This window comes from Tauraco erythrolophus, chromosome 8, assembly GCF_009769465.1.
Source record: "Tauraco erythrolophus isolate bTauEry1 chromosome 8, bTauEry1.pri, whole genome shotgun sequence".
Taxonomy (NCBI): domain Eukaryota; kingdom Metazoa; phylum Chordata; class Aves; order Musophagiformes; family Musophagidae; genus Tauraco; species Tauraco erythrolophus.
In genome coordinates this window covers 31936526-31959874 of record NC_141472.1, presented here as the reverse complement: position 1 = coordinate 31959874, position 23349 = coordinate 31936526, and the positions used below count along the sequence as shown (strand labels likewise).

The window sequence follows — 23349 nt, the reverse complement described above, 5'->3', positions numbered from 1 at the left end:
TGGAAAGAGCAGCCTGATCATAAATAACATCTAAACAAAGGCAAACTAAAGCAGGCTGGGGCCACCAAGGGCCACAGGCAGCCCAAACGGATCCCCCATGGCTGGTAACAGCAGTGTTTCAGGCCAGGGATCCCTGTAGCTTGGCACAACACAACACAAGGGCTGAGAGCAGGGAGCTAACTGGGCACGGGATAGATCATAGGGACACACGGAGATGCTGGGTTACCCCAATGCTTCTGAACTGATTTGCTTACCGAAGATGCACAGGGTCATACGAGGCTGTGACAAGAGGCCAGAGCAAAGCAAGCCAGGGCAGATGCCCTGTTACCCACAGATATTTGGCTCTGCATGATTTCCACCCAGACATGGTGGTCCTGTGGTAGTGAGAAGCTTTTCTTGCCGTAGGAAAGTGGGTGGCATTACCCAGGACAACCCCCAAGAAGACATGGCTGTTGCTGGCAGCAGAGAGGCTGCATGAGAGGAGGAATAAGCAAGGTGCTGAGGGCTGGCAAAGTCATCAGGGAGAAATCAGAGTGACTTCTGGGGAGGGAGGACGAGCATGTGGGAATGAGGGGGATGACTGCTAGAGAAGGGAGTCATTTGGAGCCAAGTTGAGAGTTGGCAACAAGAGAAAAAAAAAGCTGCAGCTTGGGAAGGGTGTGTGGCCTCCACAAGTCAATTCAGCTTCTTTTCCTTACACACACGGGTAGATTGAAGAGGACAGGCCAAGCAGACTGAACAACATATGCAATGACAAAAAATTGTCTAAAAAGTGATGTTTACTTGATTTTTGTGTCTTCAGCTTGGCTGCCAGTTGCCATGCTGCTGGATTCCAACTGCAGCTCTTCATTGCTCAGACTGAATCGCTACATTCTGGTTTAGGTTTTTATCTCTGTAAGCATATTAAAATTTTAATTATGCACTAGACCAGTGTTTTAGCAGTTCTTTTGAGAGTTTTGCTATTAATCTTGTTGATTACAAGACTCTCATGTCCTTAGTTTTGGCCTAAATTTAGACCAATTCTGGCGGAGCCCTGCAGGATAACTGCTGAAACTATTCATTAAAAATGAAGAGTTCAGAGTTGATCAGCTTACAGTGGGAGCCTGCCGTGTGGCTGCTCTGCATCCTGGCAATCTTCTGATCTACAGATACTAGAGGCAGCTAATGTTGTTCTGCTGGTAAAACACAGAATGGAAAGACCTTGGGAAGACGCAGCAGCCCCTTGATCCGAAGCTTACTAAGAAACAACCTGTTTTGTTCGTTGCTGACCACCTGAGATGGTGAGGAAGGAGAATTTTTAAGCAAAGCAATTCTTTCTCTTCATGCAATTTTAGTAAGTGGCGTGAGCAAAGGCAAAATGTTTAATAGCGTCCCCCATTTTTGTCTTTCTGAGAAGCACTTTGCAAGAGATGACTGAGGGTCCCTGCTTTACAAAGCACATGGGCAGCTCCGACAAGGAAGCAATGCCACAGTTCATGCTTAGCCAGCTTCGCTGAGGATTTTGCTTTTTTTCTAAATTGCTGGGGAAATCCAAGGGCCCTGCAACATCTACTTATACATGACAGGTTTATCACAGATGTCAACATGAAAGACTATGGTAAATCCAGCTATCAAGATGCAAAACCCTAGCCAGATCTGTCAACATCTGGGACCAGAAACATCTCTTAAATGCTATTTTAAAATTATATCACAATAACAAAAGTAGTGCTAATGAAATGTAGAGTCTGGTACTGTCCAAAATTCAGCTGCTGCAGTATTTGCCATGGAGCTGAACTCCCAGGTTGAAGTTGCCGGTGGCAGAAAGTGCTTCCTGTAGCTAGGCAAAGAAATTCAACACAGGGAGAAGATTATTCCTCTGCGTGTGACCCTGGCTAAAACTGCCTGTTAACTATCCCTCACTGTAGTTCCCCTCCCATCTGTAATACACCTTCAGCTGTTTTTTTCTGACCTAAAGGGAAGCCCAGATGGTGTCTGTCTTGGATGGTGGGGGCATGACCAGGAGCACAGCCTCCTCCTCTGGTCACTGCAGACCTACCAACACAGGTCTGTATGCTGGTTTTCACAATACTCTGGAATGATGAGCTAGCTCTCAAGCCACAGGTGACTAACTCCCCCAACAGCCCTTCACGACCAGTTAGGAGGGCACTTTTTCGAAAGGTCTGAAGTCATTCATTGTTTTATCATTTGAGCTTTCCAGTTCTTCAATCTCATTTTCTCTCCAGTTAATTCCACGTGAGGAATTTCAGCTGTTCATTAAGGAGTTGGGAAAACCTTGATCAAATAGCCCTTTCTTTCCTCCCAGCCTGGCAGTATCCAGCCTCTTTGTAGAGCACCTCAGCTCAAAGCCAAGGCCAGTGAAAACTTTTCCTTTCACTGGCTCACATTTCACTTTCACAATAAAACTCACATCCAGATCACTGCTCGGAAAAACCACGTTTTCCACCAGGGCAAGCCCCGCCCCAGGCTACCTTGCCCAGCTCGATTTTGGTCTCAAGAGAGGAATCAGCTCCTGTGCCTGGCCAGGCTTCTGCCTCCCAGACAGCAAAGACAGCACACACTAGCTGCATCCGAGCCAGTTCCATGCAGCCCTCCCAGGGCTCATCTTCTGGAATTGCAGGGCTGTCGGGAAAGGGAGAGGGAAGAAAAGAGAGATGCAAGCCCCTTGAGCTGCACAAAGCAGCTTGCTACCTAAAGATGTTCGACTGCCTCAGAGAGAAGAGGTAAATTTAAGGAACCCACAGCTAAGAAGTTGTTTTGCTGAGTCTGAAATCTCATTTTTATGCTTATCTCATGCAAAGCTGGAAATAACACTGGCCACACTTACAACCTGATAAGGGGGAAAATGTGTTGAATAACAGCCAGTGCAACTTAAGGTAAATTTGCTGCACACAAAAAAAAAATATCTGAAAGCATCCTTCAGAAAAGCAGATAAATATACATACTTCCACAGTGAAATCAAACCCCTGCAATCTCCATGAAGGCTTGTGCAGCAACATACCTACAGATCCCCACCGGCTCATTACTGTCCCTTAGCTGGAGATGACCATTTCTGTAGGTCAGCCTCCAAAGCAGCCGGTGTGAGCTTTCCCTAATCTGCTCCAGGGCAAACTCCACGAACAGCTGAAACTCCCTTCAGTGAACAGGTGAAGCCGGACAGGCAGCAGGCTGCTATTTCTCTCCAGAGGTTCACATAACTTTACATATACTATCACTATTTTGGCTTTTTCCTCTGATTCTAATCAAAGAATCAGGAAGAATAAGGAATATTGTTCTAAAATTGGGTGTTAAGAGCCGTGCATGGTCCCATCTCTGAGCTGACCATATGGAAGAAAAACCCAGAGACCCCAATACTCCACAGACTCAGGTCCTAAATCTTTGATCCAGTCTTGAGTCCATCTGAAAGCAATGAATGGGCTCCGAGGATGGGAGTTGTGGCTCTAAAATTGGAGAAGCGCGATGCTGAATGTGCTATTTTGCCACCTTCTCCAGCTAAAGCAGGGGCAGCTCTTCATCACAGCCCCTAACCTTCTCCTGGCTGGTTGTCAGCACGCCCAGTGGAAATCCCTCCAAACTGATCGTGCATTTCAAATAAACGGGTCCAATTAGCAAAGCTTTACGACTGCAGCTGAAACGGTGGGGAAGGATCACACCAGCCACCAAGCCGGCAGATGAGAGGGGCACAAAGCTTCCAATAGGTGATGATGAGCCAGTGGGAAGAAATAACTGTGTCAGCTGGAAGAGAAATGTGAACAGAGCCTCACACTCTGTCGGGCAAGCAATTCCCCAGAAGGGCTGCAGAAGCAGCCCCCAGCCTCATGTTAGCACTTTATTTATAGCATTGCCTTCCTGTTCATAACCTTCCCAACTGTGAATTGCAATTTTTCTCCCCCTAGCATTATGGTGATGGTTTGGAACATGGAGATGTTTGGAAAGGGGCAATTTGGCATCAGGAGTCTAAAAAGCAGATACAGATGACATCCTAAATCTATCTTTTATGAGTTTGGAATGATTCCTTTAAATTAAGCTCAGAGTTGTGTGACAGCTTCTGGTAGTGCCGCCAGTAAGGAAAAAAAACCTTAAAAATCAAGAAGTTCTCAAGCATATGTAGTCTTACAGATTGCATCCTCTGGACGCTTTGCTTTCCCCTCCTGCCACTTTGAGCTGCAATGTACCAAGTGCTTCCCAAGGAAAGTGCTCCAATAATTTTCAATTGTCTTTTCACCACATATGCCCTCAAACCCCAACATACTTCCAAATTCAAGGCTTATAAAAAATTAAATGCTCCAATAATTCTAAATTGTGTCTGTTCAGTGCTACTGGAGCCTGTCCATTCCTTCAGTTTGGGGATTTTTGTTTTGTTTGCAGGGGAGAGGAAGAAATGCTTTCTATTAGTGCTTCAAACTGGAAACCGGTCAAACGGCATCATAGTAGAATGATTCAGCAGCCTCTGAGCTGATTCGCAGTGTATCATAAAACAGGATTAGGAAAACAACAATGCCTGGAGGAGAAAGAACCCACATAAAGAATCACGGCAGGAGAACAATACCAGAAAGGAGCAGAGGGAATAATCCTCACTTGGCTTCCGAGGAGCAGGTCGGATGACCTAATAGATGGCTTTCAGTGTCCTTCACTCCCTGCTGTGTTACAGGGTTCAGCCGCCCGGATCCGGCCACCACAGCTTAATAAATGTCTCCGCATCAACCAAACCACATAAGTGTTTCTGTGTGCACACTCGCAGCCTGTTGTCACTTGTCTGAGACCACGGTACCCTCTGGCCCAACACCCAGATGCTGTTTCACAGCAGGCAGGAGCTTATGCAGAAAGTGAAAGTCCATGACCATTTAGGACAGGAAGCAAACGAAACAATCTGAGGCTGTGAGGCTTCTAATTATAAACTAGAAAGTGTGTTTTTTCGGTCTTAGTCATGAAGACACACACACAAGGAAGCACATTAAAGAAGCAGAGATGTCAAGCCAAGCATATTCCCTAGCATTGTCCTGATCAAGAATGAAATTAAACACGTATTTCATGATCTCCTGAAATCAAAGCATCAGTGACCACCTACGGCCAATGCCAAGTTGGAAGAGGAAAGTATCATTTAAAATCTATTCTCCTGAAGATCCTATTGATAACCTTGTTGTAAATTATGCCATAGCTGTTACAACTGTGGCCTTGGAATGGCAGAGGAAGGCAAGGACTCTCTCAGGAGTTTTACTAGATCAGCAATGGTTGAATTATTTCTATGTAGAATATGAAATCATAGCTTCACGCAAGTCAGGAAAAATCAGACAATTATATCACAATCCTGATAAAATAGCTATATCCGAAGTTTGGTAGAGAGACACAAAAATAGGGAGGAAAAAGAAAAAACTCTTATGCCATGGTCTCCTCTCGTAGACTGAAAAAATGATAAAGTGCATCCTTGTTTAACTCACTGCAGGATGCCTGGAATTTTATAGAAACTGCTGCAACATGTCTCCCAGTGGGGAATAACTGAAGCATGAGATAAGAAATCAGCCATATCCTAACTTGCAGTGGCAGGTGCTGTAAAAGGAAATGCCCAATAAAGGCTTAATATATAGGAAGATGGCAAATAACTGCCTGGATTTCTGAAATAAGAAAGCGTAAACCAATTCTCTAATCACATCTAATCAAAGAACACCATCGGTTGCTAAAAATCTCCAGGAAAAAATGGGTGTCAGAGAGATGGTAGCACGCATATCTTCTTCAGTAGTGTTTTGGGAATATTTTAGCCAGCAGAATTTAATTCCCTGTTATTACTTCTGAGCCTGTAGGTGAAAGTCATAAATCAGAAGCATTCATAACATGCAATAATGGGGTGAAATACTCATAAGGAGAGTTACATGATGAAATCCTTTGGGATCATGTGTAACACTTTCAGTCCTTGACGACAGCATTAAAAATTCTTCTGTCAGTAACATCTATTCTTCCCCAATTCCTATACCGGGTTTTTATTCTTTTCTCCCAACATCTCCAAATTTTGCTGTCATATGGCATTCATTCCACCCTTCCTCCCTGCTGCCCTAAATATATGTTTAAAACAAAATTATAGGAAAGCATTCCATGCTTAAAAAGATGGGCAGGTTTTAAATTACACTGTATTTACTTATAAGGGCTTTTAATACCGGAGAAGCTTTCCCAGGGAGTTTTGCTCCGATTTCAGGACCCCCATTGTTTTTATAGAGGGCTATTTTGTCACATTTAGAAGGTGGCTACATTTTGAGTGGTAACAACTGCAATGCTATAAAATAAAATAACATTGTCCCTACCTTTCTTTACCTTCTCATCTACTAAGTAAAATAAAAAATAAAAAAAAAAAAGTTCCCAACCCATGATGTGTTAGAGCTTTGTTTTCTGCGTAACAAGACTAATCATGTTTCCTCTGCTTGGGGACTGTCTCTTCTCTTCCTTTTCTTCTACGTCCTCTGGATCCACACTGACATAGAAATATCCCATGATGGAGAAAACAACGCACACAGCAAAGAGGAGAACAGTGAACAAGACAAATTCAGCCCACTAGGAAAGAAAAAAGAACAGCAGGTCAGGGGACCCCAGACTCTCAGTCCAGAGGATTTCTGTGTACTTCCAAGTGCTTTTTAAAGAGCTGAGTGAAAATTACTTTTTAGCTTCCAGGATTGCTCACAAGATAGAAACTTTCTCATCCTGATTTCTGGTAAACCCATTTACACATACTGTAATTATGAATATGTGATATACCTTGAAACAAACAAGACAAATTGGGCTAGTTTCTTTAATTTTTTTCTTACAAATCTGTCCTGACTGGAACATACCTGCCTGGGTTTTTTTTTTCCCACAAGATGCCTTTGGGAGAGGCAGTTTCTTGTTAGGCAGAAACAAGCCCCAGTTCACACCTTAATGCCACCATCCCAGAAGTCTGATAACCTGAATTAAACAAGCTCCACACCACAACCTCCCCACTCAGGCCCAACGTCTCAGGGGTGCCACAGGTAGATGGCTCCGAAGGAGTCCCAAGCTAGACACGTGAGGGGGCTGCCTGCCCACTGAGCTAGCTAGATGAAGGCAAGCTGCTTTTCGTAAGTAACTGCAACGCGTGGCTGGCATCGTGTCCAGGCTCCAGGCCCAAACACAGCCTGCTTGCCTAGAACTGAGCGCCAGCAACGTTATCGCAGTGCAGGTCACAGTAGTATTTACTGCCACTGGGAGGCTTAGGGAAAGCCATTGCTCCAGAGGGCATCACTGCTGAGGGCAAAGCAGACCCCTGGCTGGAGGCAGCTTGGTGCTGGCTGCCATCACTCCACTGCACCAGCCTGGGGCTGTGCAGAGAAGCTGCGCTCCGGGCCGCAGACATCCAGAAGCACCATCTAGGGCCTGTTTTAAAGCATTATCTCTATTTTAAGAGCCAAACCATACCTGTGCCATTGGTGCAGCCTGGGCAACAACGAGCACAAGTGTATTCCCAACAGCCACGGTGAGCAGCCAGCCTGCCTGCAGCACCGACTTCATGCTGGCTGGAGACTGAAAAGAGGAGAAGGGTCCAATCAGTGGGTATCACACTGTGCCCTTCTGCCCTGGTTCACCCTCATGATGTCCTGTCCAGTGTAGGTGTTCCCAGGCTCAGCCTAGGAGGAGATGGTAGAATTTCCTCTGTGCAGATTGGTTAATCTCTGTAGTTAATCTAAACAGCTGCACACAAGGAGCTTTTGAAATATGTCCTCCAGGAAGACACATGAAGAAGAAGGAGATGCTGTGGCTGCAGAGCTGAATCCTGATCATCCTCAACCTGCACCATCTGAAATTGTAAGATCAGGAAGCCCAGGGAGCCACGCAACAAGCCCTGCAGCTTGGGGTCTGGTGCCATGTGGCTGTACCCCATGAAAAGAGACTGGATCTTGATGTTAAGCTTCCTGCTGATGATGAATTTTCCACATCCCATGACAGATCGTCCCACTATATTAATTGCCCTCATTAATAAGCATCTGCACTTTAATCCAAGGATAAAGTTGAGTAGCTTCAGCTTTTTGATTTTTTTAATGTCTCAGTGCTCTCCCGATAAACCTTCTCCCCAGAAAGTATACCACAATCAAATAATCTCTTGCACAATCATTACCCCTTGCTCCCTTGTTACAGACTCAGATAGGCTTAGACCCATTTCAATCTCTCCTCTTGAAGCAGGTTCCAAGCCCCATGGCATTCTGTAGTCCTTAAGATTCTAAGTCCTTCCAGCCTTTTTATCGCTGGAAAATATATACTGCAATATATTTCACTGGGAGAAAAATCTGGTGTTACAGCATTCAGAGCTTTCATATTAAAACACACTTCTATCCAGTTCTGTTCTATGTTCTCAGCTTTACCAGAAAAGGAGTTTTCTGAGCATAATTGAGAACAGGTATCTTCAGAGTATGAATTAATTTACGTTGAGGGCACTCAGCAAGTGGTGTTATAATCCCACTTTTAGCTGAAGCACAGATAACATTGCCAGTAAGCGTCATGCCAAAGGACGTATTACAAGTCAATGGCAGATGCAGGAATAAATCCTGAAGCCTAATTGTAAGCCCCTTATCTTTAAGTGAAGTACCTGAGAATAGGAGAAGGCCAGACCCGTAATGGAGAACATCACCTCCCCAGCAGATATTAATAAGTACTGTGGTAACTGCCAAGCCATATGGACATTGTTGGCTTTGATGTCTTCAGACTTCCATGTCTTAACAGCGCCTCCAGAAACCTAGCTTGAAAACAAAGGTACATTGATTAGCTGCTCAAAGATCAGGTCCTTCTTAGCCTGGACTCCAACACCAAGTTTAACAAAATGACTTTTTAAGTAAAGGTGGAAGCAAAGCTCCACCCTGGAAGCAAACCTCTGGGTCTGACCCTGCCATTTCCAAGCCTTTTGAGAACAGGTTGACTCCTACTGCACAGGGCAGAGGTGACAGGGTGGAAGCATCCTAGCTCATTCATGTGCTACAAGATTTGCATAAGTTACTGCAAAAGAACAAGTTGTCTTCTTAGCGGGGTTGGGAGAAGCCTGTGTGGTATTTGTGCAGAGCCTGTGACTTGCTGCTGTCCACAAAGACAGAAAAGAAGAGGATAAATGCTCATTGCATCCATGTGGTCACTGCTCCCATTTCATTAGCACTGTACAACTCCCCTACAGTAACAGTGACATCCAAATGAGTCCAGTTCAGGAGTACCAAGTGTAGTAGAGACTGCCTCGTATCAGGTATATTCAGATAGTCCTGGTAGCTGTATTCCTAATTCTTTTTGTTTTCTTCCCCAGGTGTAATTAATACTGCCTCTGATGCCCAGAGGCAGAGAGATTTGACCAGTAGCCAGGAAAACACTAGGCTGAAATGACTTCAGACAGAAAATCCCGTGCTTAAGAAGAGTACTTGGGAAAATACAAGGGATGTTTATGAGACGTACTTAATCACCATGTAGGGAGGCAAATCAAAAGACTGTATTTTAGCAGGCTAAAAGGGGTGAAAGGAGAGCTGTGCATTGCTCTTTAGCCCATAAAGAAATGTCACAGCACCATGCTGTAACTGCACACCGAGGAAGGCTGGGCAGAAGGCAGCATCCCCATGATTTAAGTATCACAGTACAGCCACATTAGCAGACTAATATATTGGATTCTTGGTTCTTCTATATAGCACTCCTGGCAGAGGAGCAGGGCTCAGTACAAATCACTGCAATAATTAAAAATCATCTTGGCCTGGAGCAAACTCTCTATAGTAGGAGGAAACCACATGGAGAGAGATGGAAAAACAGAGGGTCAAAAAGATTAAATGCCTAGCACAGGGTGCAGAAGGGCTGAGGCACAGAGCCACCCCTGAGCAGCCATGGCTACAGCAGGGACTTTCGTAGATGGGACCACAAACGGGAATCCTTGCCCTCAGTGACATGGGACACATCTACCTCAACTATCTCTGACTCAGTTGTGTTACCAGAGGCTCTGGGACAAGACTCTTAGTGCAACTTCTCTATTCAGTTCCTCATCTGGGGAAAGACGTTTGCAGCCATTCAGGAAGGGCTTGGCCAACATCACTTCCAATATGTATGTGTTTTATGTACATAAATCTCTGCACTCACAGATGGCAGCATCTGCCTGTTCCCTCCAGGACTGTGCATCCTACTCCAGCTACCAGAGTTAAAAAAAAAAATGCCAGGTGCTTTGCAGCTATATTTTTCCTCTACGTATTTGGACTCTGCAGATGTGAACGGCTCCCATTAATTGCCCAACAGGGAGATGTTACTGCCAGGGAGTAGCTGACAGCATTTTGCTCTGCTCATCACAACATAGTAGTCAAAGTCCCAGAGGGCAGCTTAGCAGTGTGTCCTGTCAGCCCTGGTTTGTCTGTGTGCCTGTGCAGTGGGAAGTTTAAAATGGGAACTAAGCTGAACACGTTCATCTCTGTGGCTCCTGCCAGCTGGACCAGGGTTGGAGCAGTGCGCCTAAGAGGCTGGCAGGCAGGAAAACGAATCCACCCTCTCAGCAGTGCTCATGCCCCATCAAGACTAGGTTGTTCCGAAAATCATACCTTGACTTTACACTAGGCTCCAAATGAGCTGTACAGACAGTGAGAGGAGGAAAAACAGATGCAAAATCTCACCAACCTCCTCCCTCAACACTTTGTCCCTCTTCTCCCATAGCCTTAGGGAAAGGACAAGTCTTGGAAGATCATCCTTTAGATCAGCAAGTTAAATGTGAGGATATACCAGACTGTTTCTGCAGAGTTTTTCGGGTGTGAGGTATCACCAGGTACAGTATTATAAAGACTACAAGCAGAGTCAGCTCTTGGCAGACTGTAACAGCTCTTTGCAGTGTGCTGGGTCAATGTTAACTGAAGAAGGATGGCATAAGACCAGCACAAATCACAGATCACACGTTCTTCCCTGGAGGATTTCCATCAAGGAAAAGATCATCTTGTTTAACCTATGAGATCTGACAAGATCACCGTGTAAGGTGGAATGAGTACCCATCCACCTTGCTTACATAGGTGCCAAAACCTTTTACTGACCTTTGTGTAATGGACTGCCTTCAGCTGGCTACGGCCCAGGCCTCACAGGATGGAGAAAACAAGTAAGAGTCACAAACATAAGAACAAAAGCACTGCCAGAGACTAGAACAGAAGGAACTTGTTACCATCACAGAGACACTTACGTTAGTTATCACAATGGTGTATGATGCGCCGAAGTCGAGCAGCCCTAGCTCCAGGGTGAATTCTCCTGTTTCAGTTATGCATTTTCCATTATTATATCTAGATACAATGATGAAGCACAGTATTTCCCAGTTAGTCCCACAGACAAAGAGCACAGAGCAGAGCTATTAAACAGACCCCTACAATGGAGCAGGGATGATATATGATGTAATGCTGCAATCATGTTTATGTCAGACGATCACTAGAGTTCTTGCCATCTTTTCTTTCCAGAAACACTTAGGCACTGACTGGAGTTCACCTAATGACTTGGGCTACTGCTAACATTTGTAAATGGTTTCTGCTTCTTCCTAACACTGATTTTTTTTTTTCTCCCCTCAGGTTTATTTTGCTTCCAAACTTTTCTCCACTCCTTCAGGAACTGCAGGCCAGACAAGTTAGCCAGGCTCAAGCAGCCTTCAGGAAATCAGAGATACGCACCCATCAGCCACTTTGTTTCCTTCAATAGAGCAAATTAGCCTTCATATTTGTTCTTCTGATTTTGGATGTGTGAGATGGCACAGAGGCTCAGCAGCATTGCCACAATGGCTGCTGCATCCTACTAAATTGCAGCAATAAATATTTTGGATGGAGCTGATGCAGAGAAAAGCCATGAAGCTTGTTTTGAAACATTGCAAATGCCAGAAATACCCCACAAGAGCCAACTCCAATGCTGCCAAACCAAGGCCATATGGAGCCCCTGTCTAGCAAGCCCAGCCTGCAAAGCCATGTAATGTTACTTGTTGTTACCAGCCCACATACCAACACTTTGTAGCACGGAATATGAATTAGCCTTTCCCTGAGAGCACCCTAACACTAAGAGCTTGGGCCTGAGAGAACATCAAAACAGAGTAGGCGTCAAGCAGCAGAGAGGACTTTGCCATGTCCCACCTTACTCTGCAGATGCACAGGATGCACAGATGCAGAAGATGCACAGGAACAGTCAGTCTCTTCCCTCCAGGCCCCCACATAATGTGAATGAAAGCTTAGAGAAAGTTAAGTGCTGTATCTGGACTTCTTCAAAAAGCTTTTTGGCCCTGACCTGACTCTGAAAAAACTCAGATCATGGCCTAAATCAGGATGTCTTTATACTCATATCATGGGAATGCAGTTTCCAAGCTTTGTCTCTACTGATTTTATCTTATCAAAGCAGTAAGAGTCAGCGGAAGGGGGCTATCACAGACGCTGTTTGGAGGCTGAATCTATTCAACTGCATATTGCACACAGAGATACTGATTTGCTGTCCTTTGGCTTGAACGCTTTGCAGACTAAATGCATGGTGCTTCTGCACACACACCAGTGGCCCAGAGCACCTGCTCTGCGCAGAGCTGATAATTCTGTTTTACAAACATCTGCCCCCACAACCCAATGCCAAGACAACAGCAATGAAGGTTTTGCTATTTGCCTGAGAAAAGCCTCATTGTATCCAAGGAAAGGCCTCAGTAAGGACCTTCAGCACCGCAAGGGAAACTTACTTGTCCCTCTCTAGCAGCAAGTACTCAGAAGCACTGTAGTTTTTCTGAACAGCAATGAACCGTTTGCTGTCAATGGTGAGGTTGACATCTTGGCTCAAACCATTAATGAATCTGCAAAGAAAGCATATTTCATTGAGTTGTCAGACAGAGCAGGAGAAGCATACTATCAGACACTTTAGAAGAAGTGCACTCTCTCTCCCAAAGCATTCTGTAATTCCATAAGGTTATGACAGCCTCTCCTGCAAGTTACCAAAATATTCACCTGATTCATTGCCCAGTTTTTCTATATAAGATTAGTTTTCCCTGCTGTGTAATTTTACCCTTTTAATCTCTCTCCTGTGAAAAGTGACTCTCACTTTTTGTGGGTTAGGACTTCCAGGCAATTTCTTCTGAGAGACCTTCAAAGATTGCTCTGTGGCCATTCAAGAGGACAGCACCCCAGACCACTCTAGGAAACTATAAAGTTGGGTGTCCTGATGAGTGTGCACACCATGCTGGCACACTTTCTAAGGAGTTTCTACCAGTGGGAAAGAGTTTTCTAGCAAAATAAAGAGATATTTTCATAAAAGTCAAAACTTTCACAGGAATGTTCAGGTTTGGGTTTTTTTCATCCAGTGTTTGTATGCTTTTTCATGCATAAAAGACAGTTTCATTTTACCAACTCAAAAATTGTTAGCAAAACCAAACACTTTTCATTTGATCTGACTATGTTTTAAAATATTTTAGTTTCCAGTTCTTAAAAATGGGGGTGAAATCCCTGAAGACAGTCAAATGCTTAACAAAAGTAACTTTTTCATGGAAAAATAGTTTTTTCCTAGTGAAACCTGTTCATAAAATTTTGAAGGGAAAGTTTTGGGATTCTGTCAAAAATGTTCACAGGAAAATATAAACCATTCCTGACTGCAGGTATTAAGTCTCCAAGATGATGCTTAGTCAGTAGAAGCCTTCAGAAACACAGGGCTATGAAGAGATACTGCTCTCCTGCTACTGTCAACACAGGCTTTCAGACAAGGGAGTTGGTCATTGTTTCACACTATCTAAAGTTTTTTTAGTTTTTTTTTTTTTTGTTGGTTGGTTTTTCATGTTTGTTTTGTTGTTTTTTTTTAAATTGCAGGGGTTTATTGTTTTTTTTTTGTTTTGCAAATCTGCTCCTTATGCATCTCAGCAGCCTGGCATTGGTCTAGTGATGTGGTGCTGGAGGCAACTGTGACCACAGTGAGATGGCAGTTCGACGCAGAGCAGCCCAGGACTGTTCATGGTCTAGCTCAAATTTGGAAAGTAGACTAGCTGATAAACAGATCTCAATGCCCAGCTGAACGGTTTATGAGGTTGTAAAATTGTCACTGTATCCAATGTAGTAGCCATTTGTGCATGAGGTTGAGTGAGAGAGATGAACGTCACAGATTAGCCAGTTCGCAGAGGACAAATAGCAAGGGCTCCTTTCCAGATTGCTTCTTTCCTTTCTTTCCCAAAGAGGTGGAACACAGCAAAATGAATTTACCACTCTTCCAAGGGAGGAGATCTTTTATGTTGTCATCTCAGCCCAAACTATCCTAAGCAGTAAGCAGCCATAATGCTCAGCTCTGCATGGCAAGCATGGGAGGTGATACATTGTAAAGCCTCTGCAGCTGACACCTGAGTCTTCCATGAGAAGTGTGGACTAGATTCCAACCTAAGAACATCTGGGTTATGTTACATACAGTTTGCATTACACAAAAGCAGTTTCCCTCACCCCACCACCTCCAAATACTCAAAAAAAGCCATTCCTACCTAACAGCTGCCAAACCATTTTCTGGCTTTGCTTCCAAGTCTGTAATCTAAAGAGAAAGAGAAAAAGAAAAAAAGTCAAACATATTCATTAATGCTGCCTTATAAACAACATGTAGCAGAAAATACTAGTGTCTGTGGAGTTACATGTGTGTTGCAAAGCCCAAGGAAATCGACTGAATTCTTATATAAGCTTTACATCAGGCCACAGAAGTGAAGTCCTGGTACAATGAAGCCAATGGCAACATTTCAGCTCCACCAAGGGCTTAAGATGAAATTGCACCTTTTTTTCCTCATCTCCTGCGTAATAAAGGCTACAGAGTTTCAGCCAACCACCCTTCTACTGAGGCATGTAACACTCTCCAAAAAAGTATCTGAAGATAGCAAGAGAGCATTATCCGCAATATCCTCTTCCAATGATTAATCACAATTAAACATGAGTGCCTTACTCCTACAAACCCTGCAACTGCCTAACTTTCAGACCTTGGTTCTTCGCATACTAAAGAGACTTCGCAGAAGCCTAAAGTCAACAGAAACCGCCATCGTGTATCACTCATATTTTCTCTGACCCTCAATACTAAAGAGATTAAACTGTTGTATGGTGCAGGCAGAGAGCAGGAGAGACCAAGATGCATTGAGCTTGTTTGTGCTCACAATCTCTGCAGACACATCCTTGAAATGGCCACCTGGTTGGGCACACTGAGGAGTGCCTCTCCTGGAGAACACAGTCAGAGAGAGCATCAGCTCAATAGTTAGCACGGTCTACACTAATTCGAGGAGGGCCTATTTGCTGTACAATGCTGAAAAAAGACAGAAGATTCTACATCACACAAAAAGAATAAAGAGCAAGGTTCTTGGCTGGTAGAAATCCACAGCTGTGCCATGTCCACTTAAGTTGGCAGGGCGATTTCAATTTGTGTTGCCCACAGACGGAACCCAGGTAAGCCAAAAGGGACCAAATCTACCTTCAGAAACTGGCTTTCTCTTAACATTTTCTAGCCCTTTCTCCACACTTTCCTCCTGATGTTAAACCCTGAGCTTCTAGGACCAAAGATCCAGAATTTCAGTATGCATATAAAATGTCTATTGTACTTCAGTGTGATATGCTGATGCACAAATAATGTATGCCCTAAATAATAAATAGCCACAGTGAATAATAAATGTCAGAGCAATAAATAATAAACAACATAATTATTTTTTTTTCAACGGGAGACACACAGGGATTAACACTCTAGTTCACTGCAGACAGGCCAGCCAAATTATTACTCACTTTCACTGATGATCCCCAGAGCTCTTAAATTCATTTCCTGCCCACTCAACAGCCCACAAAGGAGAAGAAATCAATTTCAGATCAGCTCCTTCCAAAACACCCTCACCTGAGTGAGAGGGCCAAACCCAGCAGTGAAGGAGGTTGGCATGGACCATGGCTACTCCAGGGCAAGCCCCACATCACAGCAGTGACGCTGGCATTACCTTCCTTGTGTTGCAATGCTGGAAAAGTGAGTATCATTTACCACACTGTCTTCCACATGTCCCTTATCTACAGCTGAGAATGACAGGTCAATAGCATCACCCAACAGCACGGCTGTTCCCCAGCAGGCTCCCCCACGGGAGCCTGCCCGTGCTAGTGTGGGCATTCATTTAAGCACAGGCTAGATAGCTAGGGCAGCACAGAGATGTACTGATGCTCAGAGATTGCTTTGCTCCAGCCTGTCACAAGCTTTCACTTCTTAAGGACTGTATGAAAATCACTGTATGAGTATCTGTTTCTTAATGTAACAGCACACAGTCATCAGGGTCACATGTAAACTTAACAACATTGTGTGATAATAAGCCTCAGGCTCTAAACCATAAAGCAGCAAAAAATCTCAATGTTAGGAAAAAAAAAAGTCTTAAAACTCCTCATTTTTAAAAATAGTTATGTGATTTCTACTATACAATATTGAATGCTTGCTGTGGCAACCCTGCAAGGTAGGAAGCTGAGGAACTGCAAAGAGAATTGATATTTTAGCATGAGGACAGATTCTGATGGCATTTAGACACCTGCCACAATCAGCAATAACACCATTCATTTCTAGAGAGCTTCTTAGGATACAGCTACACATAAAAGATATCAGAATCCGGCCCTATACATCCCATATGCCTCTCTCTGATTGTTGCAGCAATACACAAAAGTCCAAACGCAGCCAGCTCTGCTGCAGAGCCTGAAATGAGCTCAATCATTTATTCTGTTCAGCAAAACAAATGGGCCTTCTGTGTATTTTCACTAAACGCTTGCAATAACTAAACCCCGAATCATTCCTCTGATGCTTTTATTCCATGCCCAGCCCTAGAGCCTCTTTAACATCTTTCCTTTATAGAACTATCTTTGGGGGAAAATCTCTGGCGCTCTGTTTCCTCAGCTTTCTCAAGCTCTGCTGCCTAGCAGGCATGACTCCGCTCTCCCACTGCAGCATTCACTGGATTAAAGTGTGCCCAGGATCTCTCAGATGCCATAACGCCTCTATTAATCAAGCGGCAGAAACGCGTACAGACCCAGTGCCGCGAGCTAGGAAGTCGGGTTTAGAGCATCTGAGAGCAATCAGACAGACACTGCAACTGAGCAAATGAATTAATGAGTCTATTACCCCATTGTATCATCACGGCCATTGAATTAATACTGTATTTACACTTCACTCCCACACTCACTAAGCGGCTTGATAGGCTTCCTTCTGCCTCAAAAACAATTAAGCTGTATACTGATTTTTCCTTCACGGTGTAGTTAAAAGCAAGAGACAATCCTTGACGTTGCAGGGTGAAGCGAAGGCTCTGTTGCTCTCCATTCAATATTAATTTTGAGTACTCAGCTGGGTTCTGCGGAAAAAACAAACTTGGTTACATGTTCTTCAGATGAGAAAGGATCTGGCTCTCCCCACCAAGTGCAACTCTATCCTCTCTTCAAGGGATCTTCTAAAGAGAGGGTGACAGTCAGAGCTGTCTTCTACAGCAAAGGACCTTTGTTGACCTATAGGCTTTGGGCTGGTCAAGCCAGAGCTTGGAGTACCTTCCCTTGCCGGATGCAACTCAAGGGTCAGAGAACAGCTTCTGCCAACACAGCTACCCTTTCTCGTGGCCCTGCTCTGCCCCGGTGGGACCACATCTAAAACATGGCAGGCAGCTGCTTGCCAATGGACTGCTGGGCTGAGTCCCAAACTAGCCTGACCTGTAAAGTAATCTGGAAGCTGAAATAGGAAACAACCCAGAGCCCACGCCCAGTTACCTGCCTTCCTATTTCTTTCCTCTTTTGCAGGTAAATACTTTTCAGATGCCATCCAGATCCCAGCAGCAATGCCTGGTCTGAGCACTGAGAGATGTGAGCTGAATGTCTCTGCATGCCCATCTCAGGACAATTATTCACTATTCCTAATTACAAGTGAATTTAGTTAGCCATTTCCTCCTTTGCCATAGAAATATGTCTCCAAACTTTCCATTTCTGTCTCATCAATGGAGATAACCTGCTCCGTTTTCAAAGCTATTCCAATGCACTTCTAAGGCGGTGGAGAACAAGCTCTAGCATCTGTGGACTATATTAGAAAATGTCTGAAAAAAAGCCCACCTTTTCTTCAATGGGATGCAAGTCAGGCCTTCCAGCCCCACACATATGCTTACCTGAAAAGCATCCACAGGCTGCTGAAATAGGTCTTGGTCTTGGACTGTCACTTGAACAGGGTTCTTTGCCAAATTCAGGACCCGAATTAAACTTTCTCCTGGGACAAGTCGAGGCATATCAGTTTCCTAATTAAAGTAAAAGGCTTTAAGTGCCATCTGTATGCTTTATTAGCACTTTAATATCTCTTCCTTTTTAGCCATAATAGTCTTCCTCTCTGTAATGACACTTTTCCATCCCTTCCTCATCAGAAGTTGCACTGAGAGAAAACTGAACATAAATCTTATTTAGGGAGGTTTCCTCATAGTAGCTCAATGGCCAACCTATCATTCCTCCCCAAAACTGTACTTCACACCACTAAGTGTACAGGCGACACAACTGCCGGGCAGGTAGAACAAAGTCACTGCTTTTATTATACAGCTCCCTTCTGTCTAGATTTAACCAAGTGCCATATCAGAACAGAAAAAATTGTGCTTAGCTTTCAAAACCAGTGACCAGAATAATTATTTCCCACTGCAGTTGGTGACTGAGAAAAGAATGAGGCCAGAAGCTAAGCAGTTTTGAAAATCCCAGCCCAGCTACATGTCTGTAATCAGTGCTTTTGCATCACTTGACACCATGCTATCTAACAGTCGACTGTAAAGATCTTATTCTCTGTCTTCTGAGAAAGGCAGGACAATGCCTCCAGCACAGAGGTATCTTTTTCTGTCAGGAATCATCTCCTAGAAAGAGTACTTCAATCAGCATAAGCCTTGTACTACCTGCAGATCTAAAATGAATTTTTTTTTTAAACTTCTCTCTTTTTCAGCTTGATTTTCAAGTAGCTGCCAGGAACACTTCAGAGCTAATAATTTTTCTCCTATCTCATCCTATAATTTGGGTATTGCAGGCAGGGTAGTTTGAATCTTACTCTGTGGGGAGACACACTGTCAGAGAAGATAGGGAGACACTGATTTCCCTGTACCCATATGCTGCTCTAGACCAACAGGCCTTTTAATGGTATCCAGCAAATCCCACTACTGTGGCTTTTCACCTGTACTACCCACAGCCAAGCCAAGGTGGGCCACTCTATCCCCTTTTTTGCTAGAGCTTTTAGTGGCCTTCAGGATAAAATTTCCATGCTTTGGCAGGGGGGAACATCTAACTCACCTTGCCTCTGCTCAGAGAAGTCACCCACAGCCAGAGCAGACTTTCCTTGCTCGGCCAAAGCTGCTGGTGGTGGCGATGAGAGCACTTCTTTGCTCAGGTAAAGAGATCAGAAAGAAGACCTGAACCCATAAAGTCTCATTTCAGCATGAGACTTGTCAGTGGATTCACGTGAGGAACCAGCAGATGTTAATCCAGGGCTGTGTGCCAACCACTCTAACAGAACATTTAAGTATACATGGAAGCTTTAAAAATAAATCCTACAGTGACTTTCATGAGCCAAAGGTCAGCCAAAGTCTGCACAAGGCTGATCATGGGCCAGAAACAAATGGTACAAATCTGCAGGGGCTAACATCAAATTTACAAGAGATTTGCTGCCATCTTGTCTGAGGATGCCTGGCATTCCCTGATGCCTGTGACTACAGAAGTGACTGCATTCACCTGCCTCACTGGAGAATCAATTTGGCTTGTAAAAAAACCAAATCCATACCCTAAAGTAGGAAAGGAATTAAATTTAAAACCCAAAACCATCACACATACACACGCACAACCCCTCCATTCCTCCCCAAAACAGTAAAACATAGGCAAGCTACAGCAAGAAATAGGAGAGAGAAAAGACTACCTTTTGGGAATTAATCACTAGCATTAACTAGATGTCTGTCAAGCACTTTGACGATGGAAATCTAGAATATAGACCAATACAGATGACCGGCACAGCAAAACTGCAAAGACCAGAAAGATAGAAAAAGACAGAGAAAGAGAGAGAGAAAAAAGAGAAGGAAAAGTAGACAAAGTAAGAATTATCATTAGCCACTGGTTCAGTATGCTTAATTGGTTAATGGTTAAAAGGATTATCTAACAGGCATCAATAAAAACAACTCCAGGAATGAAAGTATTTCTGAGGAATCCCTTGTCCTATACTTACATTTATTTTGACTTCTACAATGGCTGCAAGTCCAAATGCCATGGCTGCAAGGATCATACCTGTTGCCATTTTCCTAATAGGTCTATGGAACAAATGAAAGAGGTACCATTAAGAAAAAAAAAAGTAATCTAAAACATAGAATCCCATTCCTTGGAGCCAAAGATGTGCCAAAATCACATAATAAACTGCCCAACAGGTGGCACTGGGGATGATGTGCTGTTTAAATTGCCAATCATTTAACTTAAAACTATTCTATTATTCTGTACGAGGCCAGCACTGAGGCCAATTAAAACAGATACGCCATGAAAAAACCCACTTTGCTTGCAAGTTTCATATTATCTTGTTCCTAGCTCTTCTAGTGGGAATAGCTCATGGCATTATGTTAACCTGTGATGTTGGAAGGAGCACTAGAAATGATATATTTTCAAGTCCCTTTTGGGAAAGGCAAAAGAAAAGTAGCAGAAATGAGGAGAAGAAAAATGTATAGTTTGTGTCATCAGTGTTTCGGACCATCTGTGGCATCATTCTGGGTTATTTCTCATGCCAACACATTTACATTTCTAGAGAATAAAAAGCTGGCTTCTGAACTCGGAGCAAAACTAGTGCAACTCTACCAGAGTTACATGAGACACTCTTGATATAAAGCAGAATAAAATAGGTCCAAACCAAGTACTGAGTTGTTGAGATTTGAAATAAATCTGGTTCTAGATTCAGAGGTCTCCACTCTTTGTAATGGTCTGGATTCACATTCCAGATACACTGGGCTGTGGGAAATACAGATTAGGAACCCAAATTCTATCTCTCAGTTACATGCCTCAGGATAAGAAAACATTTAATGCTTGCATCTTGTAATAAAAAATTGGTTTTGACCTTCAATGCTGCATTGGGATTTTGTAGCACACACTTTTGCAACCACACAGGTTAACTCTTTGCAGGCTACAGTGTTTCCACGGCCACTTCCACAGCTACCCTGGACAGGAGCCTGTTAGTATCCGACATCCGGGGGACAACAGCATGTCATTCAGTCCTGATCCGTGCATGAGTTTGAGCTGCCAGGTGAACTAGTCTGTGAACTGGTCATCAGGCAGGAAGTCTTCTGTCGAGTTGGGGCTCAGATCAGGGCATGGGCTTACACTGAGGTAGCATGGGGAAGCACAGCTTCTAAAGGATGTTCTCCAAAGGGCATCACTGCAGGGCTGGACAATGTCTTTTATATGTCTTTAGGTGCAGGTAATTCAGCATGATTGGAGAGGATCAGCAAGGTGAAGGGGTAAGCTTCTGAGGATCCTTCCGTCTCCATTTTATGTGGTTTTTTTCTATCCAGCATTTTAGTTTGGATCAGAAACATGCTTTTTAAGCTAATCTCCCACTCACCACCCCTTCCCATGCTGTGGTTCATGTTAAGTGGTGCTGGAGTACGGAAACTTGGTTCCTTTCAGCTGAAATTGCACTGACAAAGGCCCTCCATGAGTGCACATAACATACTCCCACTGCTAAAGGGCATCAATCCACAGGGGCAGGCTACAGATACTCCAAAGTAAAATCCCCCAAAATCCATAAAGTGGGTCTCAGAATCAACCTGGAGATCCACTCCTATTACACTGCACGTCTTGCTAATATACACTTGAAAGAAAATTCTTGGGCCATATGGAAATTCCCCTACTCATTGGTTCAGATTCTAGTGTGGAAACTGCTTTCACAACACCACATGTAGCCCACATGGGACAGTGAATTTGGCCCCACAGGGACCTTTCAGAGAAAGAAACATTTAGGTGTGATACAAGAGACAAGATGAAGAACAAGTTGATCAAATTCAAAGAGGAATTCAAGAGCAGTTCGTATCTGCTTTCAGGGAAAATCTGTACAGAGCAGAATCCAACATCACTGAATTTTCCCCTCTAGAATTTCCAGGGCCTATGGAAAAGGGTGATGCTGCCTATTGGGGCTGAAGTAGAGGCAAGTACTGGGAAGGCTGAGTGGAAATTTGTGTTTCTTCTCCTTAAAAGCTATTCTGCACACTTGCTGCAAAAGAATAAGAACTGAGGCATCTCCATTGTCTCCAAGTACTTACGTGAAATTAAATTTGCACATGTTTATCAGGGGGTAGAGCCCAAGGTCAAAAACTGGGATGAAGACAAGAATAAGAAGTGGATTTAAGAACTGCAATACAAAAGAATGGGAGTTTAGTGACTAGAAAGCAACTTTCAGTAATTAAACTCATAAAGCACTGTCCTCCAGAAATAATTCCATTACAGAAAGGACATGAACAAACACTTAAAAACCTCCTTTTAAAATATAATCGTAGTTTGCACTCCGACAGCTTCTGCTATTTAGTTTTCACAGGCACGAATACGTTTTGTTCATATCCTCCCCTCCAAGAGGTAAGCAAGCCTCACTGGCCCAATTTCCCCAAAGAGAGAATTAAAGCATTATGTTTTTAAAAAGTAAAAAACCCACTGACAATAGGAGCAGACGACCTTTGGTGCTGTGGTGGAACCTTACAACAAATCAGCAATAATAGAAACATCTTGGGACTTCAGCAAAATCCCAGAGGAACAGGCAGTGTTCTGTGAGACTGGGAATTTCTCACACTTGCACACAGCTTGGTAATCCCCCAGGAACGATGTTTCTCCTGGGAGGGCAGAGTTTTTCTGCCAGCCAGCAATGGTAGAGCAAGAAAATAGAGAGTGATGGAGAACAGGTAGAGAGATGCTGTTTCAGTTTCGAAGGAAGATTTCAGGGATCAGAACAGCTTTGAATTTCTTTAGAGCTGTTCAGCGTAAGAATCGTAACCAACTGTGACACCACAGCACTGTCTTGGAGCCTTCACATTTTCATCTGTCCTGCAGGAAAAGGAGGAAGGAAACATATTTCATGTACAATGCTCATCCCAGAGCAGGGACATGTTAGGAGACACAGCTTGAATTCTCCATATGCCAGCACTAGTTCAAGAACTATTATGGTATGAGCATGTTTCTCCACACCTCTGCACTGTTCTGCAGGATTCAAGGATTCAAGCATGTTAGGATATCCTTGGGGTTTTCTGAACCCCAAGACTAAGCTTTCAAAACAGCTAGTGAGCAATAAGGAAGACCACACCACAGCAGTCAGCAGGAGCACTGCTATTACCTTTGAAAGAAGCAGAGAAAGGCCACTGGTCCCATGAGAAAATGAGAGAGAAAAAGAAAATATATT

General features: G+C 43.7%; 1 protein-coding gene across 2 annotated transcripts in view; it reads right to left on the bottom strand.

The window, feature by feature from the left end:
* Positions 1–6360: 6360 nt before the first annotated feature.
* Positions 6361–23349, bottom strand: part of SLC15A2 (solute carrier family 15 member 2) — a 41104-nt gene continuing 24115 nt past the window's right edge. For both annotated transcript variants that reach the window (XM_086615643.1, XM_009987332.2), the window contains 10 exons: positions 22226–22314; positions 20155–20236; positions 18086–18211; positions 17126–17290; positions 14441–14487; positions 12671–12781; positions 11162–11258; positions 8579–8725; positions 7414–7518; positions 6361–6537 (listed from right to left, as the gene is read on the bottom strand). In XM_086615643.1, coding sequence (XP_086471769.1) covers positions 6361–6537; positions 7414–7518; positions 8579–8725; positions 11162–11258; positions 12671–12781; positions 14441–14487; positions 17126–17290; positions 18086–18211; positions 20155–20236; positions 22226–22314 — 1146 coding nt within the window. The remainder of the gene's footprint in view (positions 6538–7413; positions 7519–8578; positions 8726–11161; positions 11259–12670; positions 12782–14440; positions 14488–17125; positions 17291–18085; positions 18212–20154; positions 20237–22225; positions 22315–23349) is intronic.